Source organism: Nuphar pumila, chromosome 14 (assembly GCF_984573655.1).
Source record: "Nuphar pumila chromosome 14, dmNupPumi1.hap1.1, whole genome shotgun sequence".
Lineage (NCBI taxonomy): Eukaryota > Viridiplantae > Streptophyta > Magnoliopsida > Nymphaeales > Nymphaeaceae > Nuphar > Nuphar pumila.
The window spans coordinates 78,350,294-78,369,533 of NC_143262.1; the positions used below are offsets into that span (position 1 = coordinate 78,350,294).

Sequence of the window (19,240 nt, forward strand, 5' to 3'; positions counted from 1 at the left end):
TTTAAGTTATCATGACATGAAGTGAGAGCATGGTCCATTTTGATATATCTTGGCGTTGTTATTATCCCTCTTTTGGACTTGATTACAGGAGTTTTCAAGATCCTTCTCTTCTTGTTTTGATCTGAGTGCCTGGGCTCTCAGATTTGCACACTTCCTTATGTTCTCCAAGATCCTACCATAAACAGTTCCCGCTCAGAGTAAGGGTTAAACCTGAATTGTTTTTGCAAAAGGTCATCCGTTTTAAAAGTCATTCAGTCTCAGCAATGAGACGTCCAAGATCAAATCCCTTTTCAAGCTTTAGGGACCCCCATTTTCTTTCTTTTGCAAACCCCTTTTGGATTTATTATGCAAAATCTAAAGGTTCCATCATGGTTTCTTCTTTCGAGGATTCCATTCTATTTTCTCCATTCAGGTTAAGGGTTATACCTGAGCCTCCCCCGTGAAGTATCTTTCGTCCCATCTAGGTTAAAGGCTAAGCATGAGCCTCATTCCGATGAGGTGAATTTTCTTCTTCATTTTCCATCCTATATCTATCATCATCACTGGAGTTAAATTCTTTCACACCCAATCAGATTCTTCTAACTGGGGCATTTTTATAGTCCAAATTTGGTGTATTTTTCTTTACCACTAAGCTCAACTTTCAACCTACTTAGTAGCAAAAAGGGGCATCTGTAAACACCTCAAATTTTCGCATTCATTCATAAACATCTGTCTCCTGCCACTAGGGCCTACTCTCTGAAGTCTTTAGAGGACCAATTGGTTGTCATCTAAGCCAGGGCTATTCAAAGCCCAAGATTTACATCAAATTTCAATATTTCATCTTGCAATCAAGATTTAATCTCTATTTTAAATCATATTCAATCATCAATTCTTGCCTTCAAACAGAAATGTTCAATTCTTTGTCTCTGCCAGGAGTCTGAGACTTTAAATCCCTCATCCAGGGTTTGCCTTTTGCATCTCATTTCATATCATCTCGCATCATTGTATGTCATTTCATTGCATTACACGGCATTGCATGTCATTGTCGAGATCCAGCACTCCTGTTTTTCAAAATATTTAATACAGATTCGAGTTTTAAAACTTTTCTTTTGAAATCAATTTAAAAAAAACCTAGGTTTTTATATCAATATTTGCCTTTTATCAACCCGCAGGATCTTATATTTCAAAATATCTTCCTCAGAAAGCGATATGGATTCATTTTAAAATAAATTTTTAACTGATTTCAATTCTCGGATGAGACCCATCTAGGTGGTGTCGCTTTTGGATCCCTTTATTTCTTAAAATTGTTCAAGTTTTAGAGTCCTAGTCGGATCAAAACTATGTTTTTTCACCTTTTTAGACCTTTTCAAATTTTTATTTCTGTTTTAAACTAGTAGTCATATCCCTTGTACATTTCTTTCATTTTGGCAAAAATCTCAGAGTTCCAATCGGATTAGGACTCTATCCCGATTTCATCATTTATCCTTGTTTTCAAAAACCTTCTCATCTGACTTTCAAAAAGACAAAAAATCTTAGAGTTTCAGTCAAACTAGGACTCTACCACAGAGTTTCAGTCGGACTAGGACTCTGTCTTTCATCTCTATTTTTAATTGTTTTCAATAAAATTTGTCAAAATCTTCCATTTTGGTCAAAATTCTAGAGTTTTAATTAGACTGAGACTCTATTCCAGAGTTTCAGTCGGATCAGGACTCTATCTTTCGTTGTTGTTTTCATCTATTTTTGAGAAAATCTTTCAAAATCTTTTAAAAGAAGTTAAAATTTTAGAGTTTTAGTCGGATCAGGACTCTATCCCAGTTGGATTAGGACTTTAATCCTGACTTTATTTTTTAGAGAATCTTTTAAAAACTTCTTTATTTATCTTTCAAAAGGTCCAATTTCAAAATTTTAGGACTTTATTATAGAGTTTCAAAATTTTAGGAATCTACCCTGGAGTTTCTATCGGTCTAGAACTCTACTCTGATTTTCTCTTTTTACTTTTATCACACTTATTTTTTGAAAACAAACCCAAATTTAAGAGTTTCAAAATTTTAGAACTCTGTCTTAGAGTCCTAATCGGGTTAGGACTCTATTCTGAATCTTATTTCCACTTTCAATTCCACTTGTTTTAAAAACCTTTTCATTCGTCCTTCAAAAATTAGTCCATTTGCAGAGTCCCAGTTGATTCAGAACTCTATTTCAAAGTTTTGATTAATTTAGGACTCTAACCCTGATTACATTTTCTGACTTATTTTCATTAGTTTTGAGAAAATCCTTCAAAAACTTCTTTGTTTGGCTTTCAAAAACCTAAATGTTAGAGTTTTAGTTGGTTTAGGACTCTAGTCTAGAGTTTCAGTTTGTTTAGGACTCTATTTTTAAAACCTCCGATTGTCATCTGATGATTTCAACTCTATTTCAAAACTCTTTTCAGTCTTTATTTCAATTTTCAAAACCCTGATGTGGGGTCCACACAATTGGCGCCACATCTGGAGGAGTTTTAATCCATTTATGACTCTAGTTGATTTAAAACCTCGGTTTTATTTTCAAACTTTCTTTCTTAAAACCCTTTATTTCTTAAACTTGATTTTCAAATCATTTTTCAACTTTTTTAAAGTGGGGCCCACCGTATAGGGATGCAAAACCCTAATTTTCAATTTCATTTCATTTCATTTTACATCTTTCATATTTCAAAAATACAAAAATATATTAGTTAGTTTAGGTATCCTTTTAAAGTTTTTAAGAAAAATTGTTTTAACCCCTTTGTTTTTAAAAGCTTTAAAATCGTTTTTGAAAAATCAAGTGGGGCCCACTCTGGGTGGCACCACATTTGAAAGAGTTAAGGTTAGTCAGTGTTCTAATTAGGTTAGGAGTCTAGAAGAGTCAAAATTGATTTTAAAATCTCACTTTCATTTCAATATTTTTAAAACCTTGTTAAAGTTTTCATTTAAAGCTCTAAAAACCAAATGCGGGGCCCACAGTAGGTGGCATTACATTTGGATCTTTTCTAGACTAATTAGGATTCAATTAGGCTTCATTAGGGCTTAATTAAAAAGTTTAAAAAGTCAAACCCCACTAGAATTACCCCCATATGGTTTATTCAAAACCATTAAGAAGAGTCCAGAAAATTTAAAACTCTTCTTTAACCAAATCCAAAAAAACTATAAATAGGGCCACATAAAGGGGGTCCAGCCCATGCTTTCTCACCCTCTCAAAAATCTGTGGTCCTCTCCTCCAGCAGCCTTCCTCCATTGTTGCAGCCCAAAGTAAGTTTCTTCTCTCTCTCTTTTTATTATTTTTTATTTTTATTTTATGCATTTTCATCCTTGCCGCCTCTATGCATGAGCTTCTTCCTTATTTTTTTCATTTAGGGAGCCCTAAAATGATTCAATATGATGATCTACAGATCATCCATAGTTGTTTTCAATTTTTTTTATCCATCAAAATCGTTGATATTATGCTTATTATGCTAAACGCCCAAAAAAGATCAAGATTCGACCATTCGATCGATCGATCGAATCCATCTTTTAATGGCTACATCAAATCCCAACCATGATTTCCCTAATTTTTTTTGTTTTATTCATCATATCAATGCTTATTTTACATGTTTAAGCATCGAAAATTGATTCGTTGCATTATTTATATTTTTTATGGTTTTTGCATTCTTAAATTAGGTTTATTCATGTGTTTTAACGATAATACACATTTTTTATTCGAGGCACGCAGGAACAACATTATTTTATATTCGATTTTCTGTCAAAAAATATAATTTTTTTAGGGTTGATCCATGAGTTTGTCAGTGACTTCCTATAAAAAAAATTAGATTATTTTGGGTTCTGTAACTCTGTCAAAAAAATTAGAAACCGAACCTTGCTTTTTGAACTGTGAAAATGCTATGTGGATTTGGGAATGACTTGCCGAAGTGATATCTCTATTGTCGAAGATCTAATTGATGATATGTAAGTTTCAGTGTCTTTGTTATCTTGTCTAGTATTTTCTTTAAATTTTTTAGATTTTTATATATTTGTTTGCTATTTTTCTTCTGTCAAAAATCAAAATCGGTTTTATAGAGTCTCTTATGCATTATATAAATCTTAGATTGACTTGTGTGGATCGTATCTCCCTCACCGGAGATCTGATCGATGATACATAAAAAAGAGCATCTTCATCTAATTATCTAATGTCATCTTCTAAAAATTTATAATTTTTAACACAGTTTGATATATTTCCCTGCTCCAAAAACCGGATCTATTTATTTTAACTTGTTATATATTTGCCGAAATCAAGCATATATTGTCAGAACGATATCTCCCTAACTGGAGATGATTCTTCCAATCTGTAAAAAGGAAAAAAAAATTGTCTTTTTAGTATCTCTTTATAAATTTTTATGAATTTTTATAGTGATTTGATACCCGATTCGGGTCTGACACTGTGACATGTACGTGCCCATAGGCAAAATCGCATATTTTAGGGTTTTGTTCAATTTTCATATTAAAATAATATTAAAATATATTTATTTGAATGCAGTTTAATTTTAGGGTTATCAGAACTATCTATTTCGAGTTTTATAGATTTTCGAATTAATTTGATATATTATTTGATCAAATCACAAAAATAGGGTGCCCACAGAGTCCTGATTCAACTGAAACACGGGCAAAATTCATGATTTCTTGTATATTTCATTATTTTTATGTCTAATTTTCATGTTTTTAATGTTTTTAATGTTTTTAATGTTTTATAATGTTTATAATCATGTTAGGATGCTCCATATCTGATTTGGTATTGATTTGAATCCATTTGATCCCTGAATCAAGTATTTTACAAAAATCTTTTCTGAAAACCTTGATTTCAAGGCCATAGTCTTGTTTTCAGTTGTATTTTTGTCATTTTTCTCAAAATTCTGAACTTCAAAGTTGTTTATCTTTATTATTTATTCAATTTTATATCATATTTTATTATGTTTATCTAAGAAAAATATGGAAAAAAGGCTTATATCTGGATAAATCGAGCAATTTCCAGATATTGCTGGATAATCCAGAAAAGCCAATATATGTCCACTAACAAGTTTGTTAGTTTTGCAAGGGTGTTCAAGATTGTATTTTCTTTTATTTTAATTCAATTAGTGATGTAAATTATAATTGTAAACTTTGGAATAAGAATTTAAATTTCTGCTTAAAATAGTGTTGCATTGCATATAGTTTACTTTTTTATATATAAATGTCAATGAGTGATGAATGATGATTCATGCATATTCAAACCCACCATGGTCTACACGAATGTCACATGCACTAGCTTCTAAGGAGTTGATAAACTTGGTGGGTTTCGTATTTGTGGTCATAGTCAGAATACGAACAAAACCCAGATTTATCATCTTTTTCTAAGCTACAATCGGCCTATACTCTTAGGCTATCTTAAAAAACTATTGCATATTTCAAGGATTTCTAAATATTTTTCTCTTTTTAGAATCAAATGAGTTATATTCAATACATATTCGTGGCCATAGTCAGGGATATGTAAAGAATTTATTTCATCTAAGTTCTATAAGTCACAAAAATCTCTTTTTTAAAGATTTTCCTCAAATTCTTCAGAAAATATTTTTGCAAATAGCATTCGTGCATTATCTAGGATAGAATGCATCATGAATAGCTTTTCACAGGGCTACATGCCCATCCTTTTTATCAATTCAAGATTTTAAAACTCAGAAAAATCGATTTTCTCAAAAATCTTCAAAGTTCCTTCAAAATCGATTTTCTCAAAACATCAAGATTTATTCAGAAATCGATTTTTCTTTTCTTCAAAATACTTTTCCAATGTGATTCATGGTTTTTCAAGCATTCCTTTTTCCAAAGAAAATTCCAAATATTCGAAACATACATCATATTTTCAATCTGCATTTTTTCAAAGTTCATAGCACATGCCTGATTGTTTGTGCATTTAGGAATAAAACATTGATTTAGACAAGTTGAGTAAAGCAAAGGACTAGATTGTTCCTTAGTTCAATTACCTTTGGTTATGGTGCCAGGAACGGTTGAACCTCGTACCGACAGACGAGTCTCATTCTTCAGAATTATCCTGCAATTTAAAATCTTTGGTAAATTTCTTGAGGTGTCATCTCCATCATGTACTCTAGTGTAGGAAGCGACTTTAAAGTCATTTCTTCGATCTGATCCTAGAATTGGTGTGCTCTGAAGTTGGAACACCATCCACTAAACCCACATGTACTTGGCAGCTCGGTAGGACCCACCTAAGGGAAAATACAACCAAGATCGAACGATTTAAGCTATTCTAGACCTTGGCAGAAATGATCTAGTTGTTGAGCATCGATACCTTGGAAACACTGAAAGATTGCACTCTGGTCACCGGAGTCGGGCCAAGAAATGTGTCCAGCTATAAGTGCTTTACTGGTTGCCTTGGCACTCACGTGCGTGCCACTTGGCACAATCTGATGCTTCTAATGTGTGTGTGGGCTTCGGTGAAGGTGGTTTTGGGAACTTCTCTCGACCTCTAAGTGTTCCACCAAGGCTGGTGAATGAAGGAATTTTGTTGGGAATGGCCAGAGTTGGCAGATGGAAGGATTCGCTGGTAGGCTTGTTGATCATGCGGGTATGCTTTCTAGATCAAGAAAATAGCTCGCAAGCAATGGTCAGACAATTTTCTAGTGGAGTTGGCATGATGGATGCTCTCAGGTCTCAGGTGTCTCTAGAACTTAGAAGCACTGACAGAGGTAGGTGGAGATGACTGGAAATAGTAGTTATACAAGCTCCAAACAGGTCAACGGCTGCTTGGTGAGGCTGCACTCAACTAGCTTAGCTGGTTGTGGTGCGAAGCTTTTTTGCCATTAAAGTGCCAATATGTATTCCTCCAATGGCTCTATTTTATTATCATATCCTTCACCCTGTTGCAGTATACATTTTATATGTGTGCCACTCTTCATACTAAAGACATTTTCATAGATACATACGCAAGGATAATATGGCATATATCTTCACATCTATGGGAGTTAAGGGTGAAACGGCAACTCATGGAAGGAAGGGGCCTTTCTACTTTCGAATACAAGGGAATTGTATCATAGAATCGACAATTTGGTCTCTGTAGATGAGATGTCAAAGTTTCTCCAAGTATATATCTATGATTTTGTTCATGAGGTGGAAAACAGAGTGGCTTTTTTTTTAAATGTTGCGACGGACTATCGTATGACTATCATCCATCAATTGCAGAAAATTTTGGATATACACAACCCGCTTAAGCAAACCCTTTGTACTTTTAGAGATATCGCGGCCAACACAGTACAATATACAGATTGTGAAGAATCCAATACAATATTGAGCGAAAAATCAACTGTCAGTATTTAAAGTTGCGGAGATATGGGTTGAGGGCAGTGACCCATCAAATTAGCAAATGAGGAACATTATTATACCCATGCCAGGGTCTTTATTATTGAGTTCATTCAAATTATGAGTGATATGATCCTTTGCAGTATCTTCCCATATTTTTATATGGGAAAGTTGGTTGGCATGTAGGGATACCATGGATGGGAAGGAATGTACATGGGTAACGATTGAAACTATCACTTAGGGAATACTATTAGTACAAGTTGCAGATTCGTCCAAATGAGTAGTCTATTCTGCTGCGGGTGGGTCAGCTATTGTAATAGTACCTTGTCGACATGTATATAAAACTTGAAACAGATTGACTTGGCTTTTTTGTGACTCATCAGGATAGGTTTAGGGTTGAGTTGTATAACTCTTTGGTGGATAGACTAGATTCTGGAGAAGTGGATGCTTCAAAGGTTGGGAGAAAAATAATATTGTCATAGTCTTTCATTGGTTGCTCGCATTATATGTATACAAAATACTGTGATGCCATCGCCATTATTCACAAATTTGGAAAACCTAATTAATTTGTTTATTACAATTACTGAAATAGTCGGTGGAGTGAGATCTCTAATGAACTGCCTGGTTGTCAACAGGCATATGATTTACTTGATTTATGTTCACAATTTTTTTATGCAAAGAACTTGTGATATAGAAAAAGTTGTTGGGAACTGTGTTTGCTTACGCATCAGTTGTGGATTTTCAAAAGAGAGAATTGTCTTATATTCACGTACTCTTGATATTAGGTGGTGATGATAAACCTTAAACAAATAAGGATTTTAACAAGATTGCATGTGCAGAGAGATCTACAAAACAATCACATTTGTATGAATATGTTGTAAGGCGCATGATGCATGGTCTGAGTGGTGCTTAAATCCAGAATGCCCTTGCATGGATAATGTGCTTGGAAAGCAATTGTGATATCTATCAAGCTATCACAGTTTGTTATTGCTGAGGGCCCCATCCATTCTACATCATCATCGTTCATGATAAGAATATGTTTTCAAATGATAACTTATAAACTTTTGGTTTTCTATCTCACCCATACCATAAGATGTACTGACTGAAAATACTCACAGTTTGTTAAAACGAAGGCCTCAAGAATGCTGCATATCCCACCCATACCACGTGATCAAACGCTAATTGTGAGATACGTCGACTATGTGTTGATGGAGACATACATCATCATAGTTTTTGTTCTTTATGATGAGAACGGGTTACGGATTTCATTTTCAATGTCACCCGTACCATAAGATGCTCTTACAGGAAAAACTCGTGGGCAATGATTTTTCATTGATCAAGTGTTGTTGATCTTCTCACCGCCAATGGTTGGCCCTAGAAAAATAGTTATAAGTTGCCATTGGTTGGAGACCACAAAAACCTAGATTTTGTGAAACTCTAGTTTTGCTTTTATACTGTACTCGTACGAAATTTCACACAAAAAAAATTGTAATACTTCATGTGATACTTGTCCACAATTTTGCAATTATCAGACTTTTGCAAATTTCATGATTTTCTTAAGTGATTGCGTAAAACATGTCACGAGTTTCACAAATTGTTTAAAATTTTATTGACGAGTTTCGTGGATGTATTATTTTAGCGTCATGACGTACAAAAATAAAAAATTTGCACCTGCGAGAGATAAAAAGGTCAAGAAAAAATTAAGAACCTATGATATTGTCCATTAGACAGATTTGATAAATTGCAGCATATTTTTGGAAACACGTTATTTTTTTTGTACACTACAATCATTTTTCGTAATAAAAATTTCAATAAAGTTGCTTATAATTTTTATTGAATTATGATGTGGGTAAATATTAAGAATTTTAGTGAAGATTGGGACTAGAGTATCGACCCCATATGTGAGAGCTTAAAGCCAATTAAATTTGTAAAAATTAATAAATCAACATTCTTCAAAATAGTGACCAAATAATATCGAGAAAATTGTAGCATTATTGATTAATTATCTTGAAGTTGTTTTCAAATTAGTCCCCAACTGCAAACTTGCTTACGTCAATAAAAACAAAAAAGCAAAAAAAAAAAAACGAAAAGAAAGAGTCCCCTACCCATCCTTTTACGTGTGGATATCTATAGTTGGATCTATGCCAGCTATTGCCTTTCGGATATTCTTCGATTTTCAATTGAACAATACCATGATTAATTGCATTCATTCCGGTCTAAGAATACATTTCCTGATCCAGACTGGTTTCAATTGGGCCAAGAGAGATCCAGTAAATAAGAGGCACACCAGATTGGTGAGTTGGGTCAGGTTTGGCCTGCATTGTGTAGCCCAAAGCCTGACCAGTGTCGGGCTCAACCCGGTAAAGTTAACGGACTGAGCCCAGGTGGGAATAAAAAATCATCTCAAAGGAGCCCAACCCAGACTACTCACGCTTAAAGGGCCTAATGCAACCCACCTAGAGCTCAGCCTTATAAAACCTTGCACTTTGCCCAAACTTGGCAAGAGACAGGTCGGTCTTCAATAGCCCTGGATCTGGGTCAAACCTGTTGTGCCCTAACGGATCCATTCAGGCCACACCAGGATAATAGCCAAGCAATGTTCACTCTACCAGTAGAGCTGGTTAAGTTGGGGCCCGAATTCAGTGTTCCAGTAAGGCTAAAAAGGGATATAAGTAGAACCTGGCTTCTCTCTAGCCCCAACTCGTGAATATGGGTTCAGCTCCAGTTTCGATCAAGACAGAGCTTTGACTGATTAGCATCTGCACTCAATTAAATTTCTCCAAGAGTAAATCTTGTTTGCCTTAAATCATGACTTTTATTGTCTTTCCTTCTTTCATTAAGGTACATTCCATTTGCTTCCATTAGTGCCCCTAGTCAAAGCTTTTGGTGCCAAAGCTATTTTATGATGTAGTGGGTGTAGCACACTAACTGAGTGCTTGGTCTCCATTCATCCTAGAGATAGGAATCAACCAGCATTAGGCCTGCCCATGGGTCAGGTTTGGCCTGGATCCAACCAAGCTTTTATAATTTGCTGAATGCAGTGACATTGTCTCTAGGGATACAAACGAGTTGGATCAGGTCCAACATAAGCATCCACATGCCGTAGATAATTGGACATGGCCTAATTGATTCCATAGTGAGATACAAATAAGAATTAAAAAAAACCTTGAGAGCCCTAGGTTAATCTTATGTAAACCTACTTGGACCAAAACTAAAAATGAAGTCAACACAACATAAATAGGTCTCACACTTTGATTACCTCTAGACCACAATTAGAAAGAGCATTCAAGAGGGCTACACGAGTTTCATGGTCTCTAGAAATAGGTTGGGGCACCCAAGGGGTGGGTCTCATTGAGCTTAGACGTCCAGAAATAAGAAGAGCATACCTCATGTGGGTCTCACTTGGTTTGGGTGGGTCCTATGACTTCAAGGGCTTAGAGCTTGAAGCTTGAATTTTTACTAAAGAATCTCTTGGGCTTCATTCACAAAATGAATCATGACAATGTGAAGAAACGAGTTGTTTCTACTGCAAGTACGCCATACACACATTGAGAGCCATGTAAAAAAAATATGGTGTGCATAAAAGCTGCACTCTATATATATGTTAAACAGCCTTACAAAGGCTAGATTTAATTCTTATTGCTAAATAATCATGTTTTGATGCAAAGTGTGTGAATATTGTGATCTCGATCATATGTAATTACATGCGACCGAGTGATCAACAGGGCAGGTTAGACATGAAAGCACCAACGATGGGAGCACATCAACCAGATTTTGGCGAAGGAAATGAAGGTGCAGACAATCTGATCAAGGATGATATAGGACTAATGGCTCTGATACCACTGTAAATCCTATATCTATGGTTGCAATGAGAGAGAGAGAGAGAGAGAGAGAGAGAGAGAGAGACTGGTGATTCCCAATGGGACCTCAGGATATTTCCTCAGTACTTCAGTAGCAGGCAATTCTAGATTTTCACATATACTTTCTATTATTTGTCATTTCTATTTATAGAGATTTTGCTTGAGCTCGATTTGTACATGCAGCTCCGTTGGAGAAAATGATCTCTTCATTGTTACCTGAATGGCTATCTTAATTATGATTTTAGTAAGTTTCTCTAAAAAAAAACTATGGTTTTAGTAAGTTTTGTAAGAAATGATTGGATTTTGAGAGCCGACTTTAAACTATTAATTTAGTAATTAAGATGGCCTTGGCCTTGATAGGATCATGTTTCAAGCACAATCCGTCTCAAACACAGCCTGATGAATGCAATTCGTTGGCAATGGTGCTCACTGAATTGAAATTCAAGGTTTCGTTTTACTCCTCAAACTACATGGAAATATACCAATAGATTTTTCTATGAAAGGAATTGGGGAAAATGGGAGATCATAGAACGGCAAATGAATGACCAAGCAACGAGAATTTGAATGGGAAAAAAAAAATTCAATTAAGTTGCTTATGATTTTTATTGAATTATGACATGTGGGTAAATAAGGGGCACACCGGGTTGGCGAGTTGGGTCAGGTTTAGCCTGCATTGTGCTGCCCAAAGCCCCACCGGTGTCGGGCTCAACCCGGTATACTTAACAGACCGAGCCCAGGTTAGAATAAAATGGCATCTCAAAGGAGCCCAACCCAGCTTGATTACTACTCACGCTTAAAGGACCTAATTCAACCTACCTAGAGCTCAGGCCTATAAAACCTGCGTTTTTTCCAAAACTTGGCAAGAGACAGATCGGTTTTCAACAGGCCTGGATCTGGGTCAGACCTGTCATGTCCTAATGGACCTATTCAGGCCACACAAGGATAGCCCAACAATGTTCACTCTACCAGTAGAGCTGGTTAAGTTGGGGTCTGAATTCAGTCGATCTGGGTTCCAGTAAGGTTAAAAAAATGGGGGAGATTGTATGCATATATTCCTTGCCTAGATAGAAGTAGAACCATGCTTCTCTCTAGCTACACAACTCATGAATATGGGTCCAGCTTCAGGCTCGATCACAACAGAACATTAATTGATTAGCATCTGCACTCAATTAAATTTCTTCTAGAGTAAATCTTGTTTGCCTTAAATCATGATTTTATTGTATTTCCATCTTTCATTAAGGTACATTCCATTTGCTTCCATTAGTGGCCCTAGTCAAAGCTTTTGGTGCCAAAGCTATTTTATGATGTAGTGGGTGTAGCACACTAACTGATCAGTGCTTGGTCTCCATTCAACCTAGAGAGAGGAATCAACCAGCATTAGGCCTGCCCATGGGTCAGGTTTGGCCTGGATCCAACCAAGCTTTTATAATTTGCTGAATGCAGTGACATTGTCTCTAGGGATACAAACCAGTTGGATCAAGTCCAACATAAGCATCCGCATGCCCTACATAATCGGACATGGCCTAATTGGATGAGTCAGATCCAGTTAAGAATTTAAAAAAAAAAAAAAAAACACTCGGTGGATCCTATTAGTTATTTGTCTTAACCAGATGCATGGACCTGAATGTCCAACCAACTTGACTAATTGGATATGGAAAACCTTAACTCGAGTAAATTAGATGTATGACCCAAATGTGTACCATGGTCATCCCTAACTTTGGATCTCAATAATGCAAGTTCACCTGTTCCGATCTGACTCGATCGGTCCTGATATAGTTTTGGATCCAGATCCTGGATTTCTACATGGGGCAAGAACCTAAAGCCTAATGACACCTAGATTTTAACTTGTTCAAAAGTCTAACTAACAAAAGCAGTGGGTTGTTAGCCTTGTCTAGGTATGGCTGCACAATGAGATGATCTAACTCGAGCTTGTCTCAGGCTCGACTCGTTTAAACTCGACTCGGACTTGTCCGAGTAAGTAAACAAGCCGAGCTTGATCAGGCATTCAAGTTTGATTAAGCTCGATTAGCCCGATTAAGCTCTTCTAATTGTATCATATGATGACTAATTTTAGGATATGTATTATTTTTGTTGACTTTTAATCACAAAACTTGCTTTTAGTTAAGTGGGTAACATGATCCCGCCCTCTACGCAATTGATTTTTTTAAATGTAAGCCAAGCTCGGCTCAATTCCAGCCGAATGGAGTGAAGCTCGGCTCAATTTGAGCCAAGCTTTTTGAGCCCCGGCTCGTGTGCACCCCTATGTTCTTGGTGATTAAACCGAAGCCCTTTTTTTGGTATTCCACCCATGGATAACCGTAGTGAGTGAAAGTTTCCCTGGTATTTCATGTTCAGCCTGTCGAGCCTATTTTACAAGTTTGAACGAGCTCTTTATGAGCCAAAGCTGAGTCACGAGCAGCTCATCTCATTCCCCAGCTCTACTGATATTGCATCAAGTATGTCAGTATTGACCAAGTAACAGCAAATAACAAAAGCAATAATACTAAAGGATGACTTCAGCTATGGGCTCATGAGATTACACAGCTGGCCCTAATATGATAGGAAAAACGAACCGAGCTATTCCTAAATCATTGTGAATCGTCCTGAATTGGTCGATTTGTATCGTATCGGCAGAAAATTGATACAAAACTGACCTTAACCAATAAATTTTTAATATAAATCTTAAAAATGGTCGAAATAGATTTTTTATATTTTTTGACCTGACTTTCGATGGTTAAAAGTTGGCCGACTCAAAACGACTCAGCCCTGAGTCGAATCGCCCGAATCCCTGAATTGATTCAGGGTCAGAGACGATTCTTTCAACATTGTTGCCATGTCAGGGAGAAAAAGGAAAAGAAAAAAATGTGATACCATGCCCTTTGACTTTTTCAACAATTGTCTACTGTACACCTCTCCACGGTCAAAACCAATGTTGTCAGTATCGGTATCGGCAATTGTATCGTTTGGCCAACGAATCTAGGTGAATCGGTTTATACCGATACTCAAGTGAATTGTTCTAAATCAACCAAAAATAATTAAAAAAAATATTACATATCAGTCAGAAAGTGACACATGTTAAAGCCATTAAAATAATAACTTTATATATTTTTTATATTTATTAAAAAATAACCTATTCAGGGGTGAAGCGTACAGGCCAATACGCACCGATACTGAAAACATTGGTCAAAACCACCACTCTGGGGCATAGGGGCTTCATCCTCACCAGCGGTGTACCTTGTAAATTCTCTGCCTAATGACTAGTAACACTCATCTTTACGACACACCTAGGGATGGCAATGGACCGGGGCGGGGGACAGGGTCTCCACCCCCGCCCCGTCTCAAGATTAGAACCTCCATCCCCGCCTCTATCCCTGCATGGGGATGGATTTTAACCTCCACCCCTGCTTTCATCCCCGTTTCATGTCCTCCATCTCTGGTTCAAACGGAGATGAGGCGGGGCGGGGCCCCATTTCCCCATAGTCTATTGCCATCCTTTAGAAGGACTGGGGATGGGGAGGGGCGGGGAAAAGTGTAAGTCTATCCCCGAACGGGGATGGATTTTAACCTTCGTCCCCGCCTCCATCCCCATTTCATACCCTTCATCCCGGGTCCAAACGGGGCGAGGCAGGGCGGGGCCCAGCTTTCCCCTCGTCCATTGCCATCCCTAGACACACCCTGTGAGCTGTGGAGGGGGGCGATCAAGTGCAATCACATTGCACGCTTTGAGTGTGCCACTGTACCTGACAGCCCTGCTTCAGTCCGGATCAAGTGTGGCGGCACACTAAAGCATGCAATGTAATCTCATCTGATCTGTCGTCTGATTTGTCCAACCCAACAACTGAGACAGCAGATCAGGTGAAAATAGCACCCGACTGCCCTTCATCGGATGTTGGGACCTCACATGCTGTCAGCTAAAGATGGACCGTGACCAGGTGCAGCCGCACACTCAAAGTGTGCGTGTGATTGCACCTGATCTTCCCCCAACCGGTGCTGTCAGGGTGATCGGCCATAGGTATTGTATCACCAGAAAATTGTTACGATAATAAATATAAAAATAGCTTAAAATTATTTTTTTAATATTATTTTAATAGCTTTAACATGTGTCACGTTGCTATTCAAAACTATTCACTGGAGAATCGGTATTGGCTGCTGAATCGTTGGCCAAACTATGACGGATCTTATTCCTATACTAACAACATTGCCCTCAACAGCTGATGGGTCATGAGTAGGGGGTGTCAATGGGTTTGGTTCGGACTCAAGTGAAACCAGACCTGGCCCCAATCTTCAGGCATGGTATTGAGTTCGGATTCAGGTCTAATTTAGCCCACCATAAGAGAAACCATATCTGGACTTGATAAGAACTACATGAACCAAACCTGGGCCATACTCAGTAAAATAATATTTTTTTATCATTTTTACATTGAAAATTTGCAAGTCTTAATCAGAACTCAGTTTGAACCCGAGTCTGGTATAAAAATTTCACAAATTATACCCAGATTCATGTATTAATCAGATCTTTGGGTTCTAACCCAAGCCTTCTTATTTATGACTGTACTTGAACCCTATAGTGTTTGGTATGGGTCGGGTCTGGGTAAACCCGACCCGTTGACAAGCCTAATCATGAGTGTCACGTAGAGCGGCAGTTGCACTTCTGCCATTGCTGATCAGTTTGGCTCATTGGGACACGCACAAACTCATCAAATCGTCTGTGAACGGAAAGCAGATCAGGTCATGCCGAACATGAGCCTTTTGCTCATGCCATCATCGTGGCCGTCTGTTTGCATTTTGGATGAATGCCACGTAACATATAACTACTGTTCTGCTGACTTTTTAGCTTTTTAAAATACAGAACGGACTGCCCACCCACGATGTTGGCATGAGCAAAAAAGCTCATGTTCATGTTCAGCATGACCTGATCTCATGCTTCCGTGGACGGATCCACTAAAACCAAGCCAAGCACTTTTTTAAAGTCCCAAAATTAATGGTCCATTGGTTGCCTTTCTCTTAAAACCAAGCAAGATCTTACATAACTGTAAACCACTAATTACAATTACCAAATCATAATTAGCATAACCACCATTATCATAGAAACAGAAAATTTTGCAAAAAGAAAGAAGAGGAAAAGCCGTTAGCGGTCACAAGGTTAATTAACCGTTAGCGGCCGGTCCAGAACCTGAGGAACCCAAGGAGGTGATCAAAAGCCTCAGAGATCCTCGAGAAGACGAACTCCTTGAGGAAGCCGAGGCACGAGGTCGCCGGATCCCTGACGTAGCCGGCGGACCAGAATAAGTTCCGGCCGGAGGTGCTCGGCGAGGCGGCCATTGGCTGGAGGTATACCCAAGCAGCCTGCTTTAACAACCGGTTGCGGATGGGGATCTCTCGGCCGTCGCCGTTGGAGGCGCAGCCGCGGTGGCATCGATTTCCGGCCGTCGGCGATTGGGTCCCTGCCGGCGTCGGATGGAGGAGGTCCTTGAGGCTCGTGTAGGACAGTGGGCAGACGGAGATGAGGTTCCAATCGATGAGCTCCGTCGGCAAGGCTCCCCGGCCATCGCCGATGGAGAAGCTCGAGCTCTGCGGCCGGATCGATACGTTGGTGTCGCCGGAATCTATTGCTGAGATGCTGTTCCGCCACTGGAGGGGTGCCGGAGGCCCCAGTTTCATCGCCACCCACGTCGAAATTGAGAGAGAGAGAGAGAGGGTGGGGTTTTCTGTGTTTGGTAGGCCAGTTTTCTGGGTATTATCAATGCGTCCGAGGTGCAGGTCAATGCTGAACACGAGTTTTTTTTTGCTCATGCCAACATCGTGGCCGTCCTTTTTGTATTTTGAAAAGTTAAAAAGTCAACAGAACACGTATGGATGTTGCATGAAACTCGGCCAAGTTCATGAACTCGGCCGCACACAGGAAGCATGTAAGAGGCTGAGGGCCGTGCTGGTTTTCAGTTTACAGCGTACATATCGACTGTGGTGCCATGTGAAGCTACACATTAAAGATGTGGATTTGGGTCCGAATTCCACCGCACCATTTAATTGGATTTTGGTATGCCTTTTACATCTGATCAATCAATTTAGCCAGATCAGGCTTTTGCTTCCAAGTCTGACCCTTTTTTTTATGTTCAGAAACCATAATCGGAATCAGAGACATATCCAAAATGTTACAAAAAACGGAATAGTGAAAAAAAAATCCATTCGTCTGAACATATTTTGGAAAATTCTTCCTCCATAATTGTCCTATGTAGAAAATGATCGATTCTAGGACGGAAAGGTGAAAACCCTTTGATACGAAAATCACTCTTTCTTGTAAAGTGGGAAAATACTTCTCTAGGGGTAAAAGTATGAACCTAGTTTCATGGAAAAGCCATGGCCAGGAAAAAGACTGGCTGCCACTTTTTAGTGCTTTTTACCCAGGTAGAAAAAGCACATGTTCATATATATGCAAATTGATCATTTTCATCTCTTTGCATGAAACAAATAATGGTGCATTTGGAAGTGAGAAAAATTTCCGTGGATGGAATTTCACATGAAAATTCTTCGAGGCATGTACATTTATGAAATTTTGCTAACTTTTTTTTTTGAAAACCCAAAGACCCTCCAAATCACCGACTACACATTGGTTAGTCTCTAATTGGTAAAACCCTTCAGGGCGGACCTGCCCACAAGGGAGTACATCCAGTTTCAACCTTGCAAGGGATGCACCCAATGGTTTCAAACTTATGTGTCAACTTGGTGACATTTACAAGTAGCCCTTACCAGATGAGCAAAGCCTTTGTGGGCAAATTTTGCTAAGAAAAATTACTAATGCACTTTAAGGGCATCTCGGTAAGGGAGAGAAACTCTTATAGAAAAAAAAAATCATTTTCAAGATTCAGAACTCCAGATTTGAAAATTTCAATCCAGATTTGAGTTTTAAAGTTTTCAAAAATCAATTTCAAACCCTAGGTTTCCAAAATTGACATTTTTAACCCCATGATTCTAAATTTAGAAATATTTTTCTGAGAAAACACTCTGGATTCTTTTCAAACTTGATTTTTCAAATTTTAAACTGGATTTGCTCTGCATCAGGGTACGGAACTTTGAATTCTGAGTTTATTTCAAAAACTATCAAAAATAGCTCATTTCATCCAAAAATTTTCTGAAAGACCATTCTATCCCTCTGGCCTTCAAAATAAATTTCAAAATCACTCTGGGCTCACTCCAAGATGGCTTCACCATTTGCATTTCTATTTAATAAAAAAATAAAAAAAAACTTTTCTTTTTTTTTTGTTTTTCTCTTTATTTTTCTATTTTCTATTTTTATTCTTTTTTTTTTTGAGATGTGGGACCCACAAGGAGGTCGACCCCTTACTTATCTCTTCTCTCTCCTCTTTTTCCTTTCCCTTTTCCCCTTTTCTTTCTCTTTCTTCTTTTCCCCCCTCTTTTTCTTTCCTATCTTCTTTTCTTTCTTTCTTCCTTTTCTTCCTCTTCTTTCTTTCCTTTCTTTCTTTCTTCTCTTTCTTCCTTCTTCTTTCTCCTCCCCTTGGTCAACCAGACCCCCTTTCCTTTTTCTCTTCCCCTCTTCTTTTTTCCCTCTCTTTCTTCTTTCTTTCCTTTTCTCTTTTCTTCCCTCTTTTCTTTCTTCTTTTCCCTTTTCTTTCCTTCTTCTTTTCCCTCCTTTCTTCCTTTCCCTCTTTGGTCCAGCTCACACCATAAGGTGTGGACCTTTCCAATTCCCAAAGGATTGGATGCCCGTCCCCTTGAGACTCCCTCTCTCAACCGTAGCTCTCTCTCTACCTCCCACTTCTCTTTCTATCTCAACCCTAACTTCTCTTCCAGCAGCCAACCCACCTTGATTGTAGCCACCTCCACAATTCTACTGCTGGACGTCTTCACCTCCAGCACACCCTCCACAGCTCCATCAACTACAGCTTCCACCTCAAGCCCCTCCAATCAACACCTCTAGCCTACACTCCTCCAGTCTTGGTGACCACCCTCTACAACACCTATTTGCAACCTTGTTCCAGCCCTTGGCAGCACAACCACCCCCAACTTCCAGTTGGTTCCAGCATCATCTCCAGCCACCTTCAGCCACTGCTATAA

General features: G+C 38.1%; 1 protein-coding gene across 1 annotated transcript; it reads right to left on the bottom strand.

Moving 5' to 3' along the window:
- Positions 1–16,194: 16,194 nt before the first annotated feature.
- Positions 16,195–16,854, bottom strand: LOC149817039 (uncharacterized). Its single transcript, XM_089987995.1, has one exon. It carries the CDS (start codon positions 16,826–16,828, stop codon positions 16,322–16,324), a length of 507 nt encoding a protein of 168 aa, XP_089844121.1. The 5' UTR covers positions 16,829–16,854; the 3' UTR covers positions 16,195–16,321.
- Between the last annotated feature and the right edge of the window lie 2,386 nt (positions 16,855–19,240).